This window comes from Rhinopithecus bieti, unplaced genomic scaffold (genome assembly GCF_001698545.2).
Source record: "Rhinopithecus bieti isolate Rb0 unplaced genomic scaffold, ASM169854v2 scaffold_50877, whole genome shotgun sequence".
NCBI lineage: Eukaryota > Metazoa > Chordata > Mammalia > Primates > Cercopithecidae > Rhinopithecus > Rhinopithecus bieti.
Window position 1 is genome coordinate 1,993,177 of NW_016821745.1, and position 8,543 is coordinate 2,001,719.

At 45.5% G+C, this 8,543-nt stretch overlaps 1 protein-coding gene and 1 long non-coding RNA gene across 3 annotated transcripts in view; one reads left to right on the top strand and one right to left on the bottom strand.

The window, feature by feature from the left end:
- The window catches only part of RBM33 (RNA binding motif protein 33), a 135,950-nt gene extending 133,449 nt beyond the window's left edge, over window positions 1–2,501 (bottom strand). The window contains 1 exon segment of the mRNA XM_017860563.1: window positions 2,038–2,501. Coding sequence (XP_017716052.1) covers window positions 2,038–2,080 — 43 coding nt within the window. The 5' untranslated portion in view covers window positions 2,081–2,501.
- A 41-nt stretch (window positions 2,502–2,542) lies between these two features.
- On the top strand, window positions 2,543–5,774 carry LOC108521003 (uncharacterized). Of its 2 annotated transcripts, none has more exons than XR_001883094.1 (3): window positions 2,543–3,237; window positions 3,341–3,474; window positions 5,615–5,774. It is a non-coding gene; the product is annotated as an uncharacterized LOC108521003 (long non-coding RNA). The 2 variants fall into 2 exon arrangements; XR_001883095.1 differs by having other exon boundaries at window positions 2,554–3,008.
- Window positions 5,775–8,543: the final 2,769 nt, after the last annotated feature.

The window sequence follows — 8,543 nt, forward strand, 5'->3', positions numbered from 1 at the left end:
CAGACCTCGTGATCCGCCCGTCTCGGCCTCCCAAAGTGCTGGGATTACAGGCTTGAGCCACCGCGCCCGGCCAACATTTCATTCTTTAATTCATTCACCAAATGTCTGTTGAACACATGCTATGTGCCAGGAACACATGGAATGCTAGTAAAACAGGCAGCATTTTTGTCCTCATGAGGTTTACAGGCTACTGTGGGAGGCAGATTTTAAAAACAAGTAAAAATGAAGAAAATTACAAATTGAGATAAACATTCTGAAGAAAACAAGGGTGCTACAGAATGAAGAGAAGAGAGGCACAAGAGCAAGAGACAGACATTCCTCAGATAGAATGAATTCTCAAGGAAAGCCTCCCTTCATGAGACCCACTGGATTAGGAGTCAGCCCTGGCAAGAGGGGACAGAACAGTCCAAGATGAACTTCCAGGATAAGGGAAACAATCACACAACATGCTGGTGGGGTAGGCAGGGACTAAGTCATATAGAACTCACAAACCTTGGCAAGGAGTTTGGTTTGAATCGAAGAGCAAAGGGAATTCTGGCACTCGTGACAAAATGGAAGGAAAAACTCCAAAGCATCGTGAATAAAGCCTACTTATTCTTCTAAAACAGCAATTCTCAAAACTTCTGACCTCAAAATTATTGAAGACCCAAAAAACCCTGTTTATCTGGATTACATTCAGTGATATTACTATTTCAGAAATTTAAAATGAGAAACGTAAAGGAATACACAAGCATATATTCCATTAGCCATCAGCATAACGTCTTCAGATATTATTTAGCCTCTAGAAAAAATACAAATAACACCTTAGTCTTTCTAATGAAAAGAGTGCTGACCCAAGAGTTCCCAGATTACACTGGGAATGCTGTAACACAAGTAATTCCGACCCCCAGAAAGATAGGTGAGCTATATATTTTTAAATCTTAATTAGAAAGTCTCAGACAGAACACGCAAACATGTATTTAAACTGAAAGAAAAGTGGCATATAACAAATCAAATTGCCAGAAGCGACATTCCTACACTTACTCTTCGTAGTTTCGTTTTTTTCATTTTGTCAGGCAAACGTTTTGATAGTTGGGCCAAAATTCCTAAACAGGATGACTGCAACCTAACCATCTGCTAGCATTTACTAAAACATACTTCTCGAGTATACACTAGACTAGCTTTTCAACGTTTCAATGGTAAGAACTAATCCCAAATGCTTTTGTTATCCATATTTTACCATCTTTCCAAAGTTTTCAAAATAATCATTTAAAACGTCACTTTCAAGTATCTCTCCCCATGTTTTTAATTCACCTGAAAGTAGTTTTACCTACAATTTTTTAGAGATAGGTTTTTCATCAATATTGTTCATGCTTGCAAACAAGAGAAACTATCCAAAGGAACTGACTCAGTATCTAAACCTTTTGTGTCACGTTTTCACTTTTGCAAGACGCAAATAAAACGCTAACAGGTTTTTATTAGACAACAAATAAGTTAATTTAAAACAGGGATTTATTAAAGACTATGTCTCAAGAAATCTCTTTCCAAAATGGCCTACTGTCGCACATTCCTACACACAGGTGAATCTTTTCACCTGTTATGTTTTTGTAATGGGCTTGAAATCAATATAAATCTGTCAGGATGGCCCCACAATCTTAACCACCCACCCTACAGCGACCTGACCCGCTCTCCCTAAGTGACACTGTCGCGGTGGGGGGGGGGCGCGGGAGCGCTCTACTAGCCACAGGACACAAGGCCGGCTTCGGCACTTAATGCCCGCCGACGCCAGAGATGCGCCTGACACTTTAGGCAGCCTTGCAAAGTAGAGGACACACGGAAGTTCACAGGTAAGTACGATCTGCACAGCGGAGAGGAGGAGCGAGCCAGGGATAATGACAATAGGGAGGGAAGGCGGGGGAGAAAACTGAATAGGCCGAACACAAAGACAGTCGGAGCCGGGGAGAGCCTCGTCCTCTCCTAAGCGGGAAGGCCCGCCGGCCAGCACCCCCGCCCACCGCGGCTCGGCCCTGGTCCCCCGAGCCCGGCGGCCTCACGTACCTCCGGCGCCTGCTCCTCCGCTCGCTCCCAGGGCGGCCGCCATGGCACTCGCGGGGCCCGGCCTTCAGCCTCGCCCACCAAGCCAGCTGGTGGGCCAACGTGCCTGGTCCGGGCCCGGGTACTGGTGGCGGAGGACAGGGAAGGGAGGGGGCTGCAGGAGGCAGAGGCGAAGCCGGGCGTTTCGCGGTCCACAGCTGCCCCTTCGCCTCCGCAGGAAGAAAACAACAAACTACCGCAACATGGCCGCGGGCCCGCGCCCGCCGCGGTGCACCCTGGGATGATGGAGGCCGGGAGGCGGGCGGGCGCCAGGGCCTGCCCCCGCCGAGGCTGTAGCAGCCCTGAGGCCGCCGCCGAGTTTCAGACGGGGCGCGTGCAACACAAACACCCGGCAGCCACCTCCGCCCGGCTCCTGAAACCCAAATGTTTGAAGCAGGGCGGGGACTACTGCTGGCCGTAGGTCGATTCCGGGTTCAGTCGTAAGGCGCTTTGCAGCAGTCGGCAACGCGAAGCTTTACGGCAGCCGGTCTCCCGTTAGGAGTTGGGGAGGGAAGGCCCAGCGTACGGTCCCCGGTCAGGGGGCACTTAACTATCGTTTCTGTGCCTGGACAGTAGGAGAGTGGGGTCTGAATGAGCTGCAGTAGTGAACGCCGACGGCTTGTGTTGAAGGCAGGAAAGGGTGCGCACAACTCTGGCAGGTGCTTCTGCGAGCTGGGATGAGCGCCGCCCGCCCGGTACTAACGTGCACGCGCACTCGTGTGACTCCCACAAGCCCCCACTTCCTACGACCCGAGAGGCTCCGGACCCGCGACCCGGCACCCCCGTCCCTTTCCCCGCGCCTGGCTGGGCAGCGGGCAGCGCCGGGCCCTGGTGGGCTCTGCCCCTGCGCTTTGCGGCCCTGAGAACAAGACATGAGCAGGACCGACAGCGCCCCGCACGCGTGTCTGAGTTTTCGTTTTTGAGCAGTGAGAAAGGTTAAGAAACGAAGGCCTCATACGTGACGTAAAGGAAAGAGTGCTGGGTGGTCAGCTGTGGACGAAAGGGCTCAGGGATTTTGGGGTGTGGGGCCCGGGAAGGCGCGTCTGAGTGGTCGCAGTCGGGGAAGGGGGTTAACTAAGTACACACCAGCTGCAAACATTGATTCCATATCGATGAATGAGGGGCTGAGGTGAGGCGTGCTGACCCAGCAATGAGACTGGACAGGTAGGCAGGGGCCAGGATTCCGGACTTTGGGACGTTTTTCTGACTCGGGGGGGTCTATTGAAAGATTTTAGGAACAATTTACATGATAAGATTTGTATTTTAGAGAGGTGACTAATACAACAATGTAGAGGACCCTGCAGTGTGGAGAGGCATGAAACTGGAGGTCCAATGCCATGAGGTAACCAAGATGACCATACAGAAGATGCATTGGTGGAGGGGTGAAGAGATGGTAAAACGGTACGTGTAATAAAATGCTGGCCAGGCGCGTTGGTCATGCCTGTAATCCCAGCACTTCGGGAGGCTGAGGCGGGCGGATCACGGGGTCAGGAGATCTAGATCATCCTGGCCAACATGGTGAAACTCCTTCTCTATTAAAAATACAAAAATTAGCTGGGCGTGGTGGCGCCCGCCTGTAGCCCCAGCTACTCGGGAGGCTGAGGCACAAGAATCGCTTGAAACTGGGAAGCGGAGGTTGCAGTGACCCGAAATCACACCACTGTACTCCAGCCTGGCGACACAGCGAGACTCTGTCTCAAAAAATAAAATAAAAATGCCAATGGTAGAATCGTCATAGCTAAAAGAATATTTACGGTAAAATTATTCAATTTGTGTATGTTTGAAATTGTAATTTTTTATCAAAAAATAAACATTCCTGGATGAATAGCTAACGTAAATAATACCTAAAATAAAAATCAGGAACGTTTTTAAAAATAATTATTCAACTATGAGAAATCACTCCCCAAAAAAAAATGTTTTGCAAGCAACGCATTGAAAAATGGTCTCTATTAGCACATTAATACATCCATACTTAAATGGCTTGAACTCTTTATCACCTTTCATTATTTTTTGAACTGTGGAGGATGGCATGCTTAACTCAGAAAATATTTTTCAGGATAATTCAGTGGTGATCTTGAGAAGAATTCCACAAAAAACAACAACAGATTAACAGATGAAACAAGCTCATAGGCCGCTTCACACTGAATTTCTCTAGAACAAGAATCTATAAAAATTTTTTTCTTTTTTGAGACGGAGTCTCGCTCTGTCGGCCGGGCTGTAGTGCAGTGGCCGGATCCCAGCTCACTGCAAGCTCCGCCTCCCGGGTTTACGCCATTCTCCTGCCTCAGCCTCCCGAGTAGCTGGGACTACAGGCGCCCGCCACCTCGCCCGGCTAGTTTTTTGTATTTTAGTAGAGACGGGGTTTCACCGTGTTAGCCAGGATGGTCTCGATCTCCTGACCTCGTGATCCGCCCGCCTCGGCCTCCCAAAGTGCTGGGATTACAGGCTTGAGCCACCGCGCCCGGCCTAGAATCTATAAAATTTTTTGATCAAACACCCACTGGAAAAATTTTTGAACATGGACACCCAGTATTTGAAGTTCTTGGTAAATTACTGTGAGTAAAGATTTAACCAACCCCTTTTCCTTATCTGTGAACAAATTTCAGTTTGTGTTAACTTTAACTTGCCATGGAAACCTTATGAAGGCAGAATGTTCATTGTGGTATAAAACAACATTGGTTGTAGGCCAGGCGCGGTGGCTCACGCCTGTAATCCCAGCACTTTGGGAGGCCGAGACAGGAGGATCACTTGAGGTCAGGAGTTCAAGACCAGCCTGGCCCACATGGCAAAACCCCATCTCTACTAAAAATACAAAAATTAGCTGGGCGTAGTGGCACATGTCTGTAATCCCAGCTACTCGGGAGGCTGAGGCATGAGAATCACTTGAACTCAGGAGGCGGAGGTTGCAGTGAGCCAAGATCACACCACTACACACCAGCCTAGCTGACAAGAGTGAAACTCCATTTCTAAATAAATAAAAAAAAAAATTGCTTGTGGTAAAAATGACCTCTGACTTGTATTGTACACTGCCTCTGGCTTGAAAGTACTGAATAATCTTAAAACACCTGGTGGGAAGCCATACCTTTAGCATCTGTTACGGTCTTAATTGAGTGTGGGAATCTCAAAGATAAACTCAGGGAACAAATACGAGAGATACTGGTTCCCGCCTGTCAAGGACTTCCAAAGCAAGCCCACACCCATATTGGTTTGCACCTGATTTGCATTTGGGGAGCCAAAGACTATAGCTCTTCCATGCCTGTATGGAGGACGGTGAAGTGTGTTTCTTCTCAATCCTCCAAAGTGGAGCTGCTGCCAGGTGTAGCATTATGAGTGTCAGGGGCTAAACCTAAGAAGACTACCTAGTGAGCACTGCAGTTTCATACATATCCTACTGGAAATCTTAAAAGCAAGCTTGGCTTTTTTGTAAATAAAGTGAATATAGAAGTCTTTTTCGTCTCTCAGTAATGATGAACTGGAAATTCTGTTCCCCTGCTCCTACAGAACAGATTCTGTGGAAAACATTTTTTTGTTTTATTGCTAGGTTTTAGGAATAATGTTTCCAAAGGATCAGGAAGGAAGCAAAACACTGGGCACAGTGGTTCACACCTGTAATCCCAATGCATTGGGAGGCAATGCACTTGAGCCAAGGATTTCAAGACCAGCCTGGGCAACATGGCAAAACCCCATCTCTACAAAATAAAATAAAACTAGCCAAGCATGGTGGTGCATACATTTAGTTGTAACTACTCTGGAGGCTGCGGCAGAGCGATCATCTGAGTCCAGGAGTTCGAGGTTATAATGAGCTGTAATAGCACCACTGCATTCCAGTCTGGGTGACTGAACAGAACCCCATCTCTTAAAACAGCAAAAAACAAAAAAACAGCCAAAGCTGAGCAGTAAGTAGTGAGCACACGGGAAGTTCAGGGTTTCGCTGGGGAAGTCATCCCCATTCACACTGCTAATAGGAAACAAATTCTTGCACAGCTTTTGAGGAGGGAATCTAAACCCGAGGCTCCCAAGTTAGGCCAGAGATCCTGGAAGGGCTTTCTCAAATTGTCCACCTACATTCTTCACGGTTTCAGATCAAGCAACTATGGACTTAAAATCAAAGATCTCAAAATGCGTGAGGGAAGAAACCACTTTAAGTGAAAAATACAAAGTAGATTGAACTCCTAGGGACTTTAGTTATTTAAATTACCATAAAGGACTATATTTGAAAGGTTTAAGGAAATAAAAGATGAAAGAAATCAAGAAGAGACTGTCTAGAGTAGCCAGAGAGTGCTTCCTTTTCTTCTATCTGAACAACGTCCTAAAGCCATTAGGCAGCACTAGTGGTATAGCAGGGCTGGGAGAGATGGGTAGGGATGTGCTGGCCAGGCTGGAGGATCAGAGCCCAAGCATCTCTTCCTGCCCACGCCCTGTGGGAGGGCTGCCCAGCAAGGCATATGAGAGCATCACTGGGTGCAAAGTATGTCCTGTGGATTGGCAAAGTGAGGAGGGCATCCACCCATGGGGGCAGTTCAACATGGGGAGTCACACATGACTAGGTTACTAGGATATAATCCTGAGGTAAAAAATTGATCAGATATATAAATATATTAAGGGTGATGGAGCTAAATTTCTCACTGTCCAAATAGGGAGTTACTTGCATGAAGAAAAAGCTAAAATTAGCCCTATGGTGTGTTGTTAGAATAAAGAATCAGAGTGATTGCACTGATGCTTTTTGATAATTGTATTTCATTGTAGGAGTAAGCGTATATGCGTATTTGTGCGTAACTGTGTGTGTATGCGCGCATGTGTTTCCTAACTGTCCACCAAGAGTGCCCTGGAGACAGCAGCCCATCTTGAGCACACCCAGCCCCTAGACCTTGGTCTCTAAATACCACTTTTCAAAAGGAACCAGTATTACTTGGAAAAACAACTGAATTCAGGGCTAGGGCATGGAATGCACAAGATCAGCCTGGAACATCTTGTTCCCTCCAAAAATCAAGGAACTGCTTGAATAGTGATAGAGATATGTCAAAAGGACACAGAAGTGAGACTTAATGGACCAAAGCAGAGATGAGATGAGCATCAAATTAAATAATGAGAATAATAGACTAAAAACAGGAAAGCTTGTGTCTATACAAATACTGATAAAGAATAAATTGAGCTTTATATGGAAACAGTATATCAAAATAGTTAAGGTGTTCCTTCCTAGAAAATATGTATTAATTATATAGTAGAAAAGAATAATTTTCAGTGGAAAAGCCTCTAAAACCACCCTAACTGATCAAAGTAAACATTTTCGGTCATGGGATAAATAAAAGTTACCACCTGATATAATACAGTAAGAAGAGTACAGCATCACTTCTGTCAAAGATACCTAACCAAATCTAATTCTGAAGGAAAAAGCACACACTCCAATTGAGAGACATTCCAGAAAATAATTGGCTTGTAATCTTCAAAGATCTAATTATGAAAGTCAAGGGAAGACTAAGAAAACATTTCAGACTGAAGAAGAAAAAGGCATGACAAATGCAATAAATGATCTTTTCACTCTATTATTGGGACAATTTGCAAAGATTCATAGGGTCTGGAGGTCAGATGGCAGTAACACACAAAGTTAATTCCCTGATTTCAGTGATTATAAGTGGCTTATAGGAAGAAAGCCTTTGTAGTAAATACATACTACATACAGTACTTGTGGCTTATGGGGCATCAGGTCGGCAACTTAGTCACAATGATTCACAAAAAAGTTTAATTTTACTCTTAAACTTTCTATGGGTTTGTATTGCTTCAAACAAAATTAAAGAGAAAAAAATCAAACACTGTTCAAAATACAGTTGTTAAAAAACCCAAAGGGAAAATTACACAGATAAGACACAATTGAGAGAATTTGGGAATTAAGGGGGGTAGATAAAAAAATTTCGCAGAATGTAACGCAAAGAGAAAAGGAGATGAAGGACGTGAATGAGAGGTTTAGCAATTGAGAGACTGGAATGAGGATGCCAAACACGTGATACAGCTTGAATGTTTGTATTCCTCCACCCCAAATTCATATGTTGAAACCTAATCCCCAAAGGTGACAGTATTTGGAGGTGAGGCCTTTGGAGGTGAATAGCTGAATGAGATGAGTGCCCTCATAGAGATCCCCGAGAGCTGCCTTGCCCTTCCCGCCACGTGAGGTTAGAGTGAAAAGATGGCCACCTATGAGGAATGGGCCTTCCCCAGACACTGAGTCTGCTGTCCCCTTGATCTTGGACTTCCCCACCTCCAGAACTGTGAGAAAGAAATTCTGTTTATAAGCAGCATAGAGTGTGTTATTTCATTACAGCAGCCTGAAGGACTAACACCCTATGTAAAAATGAGGTTCCAGAAGGAGAGAATACAAAGAATAGAGGAGAGGCAATATTTGAAAAGATGATTTCACATGATTTTTAAGAATTAGTGAAAGACATAAATCCAGAGATTCAGGAAGCATAACAAGC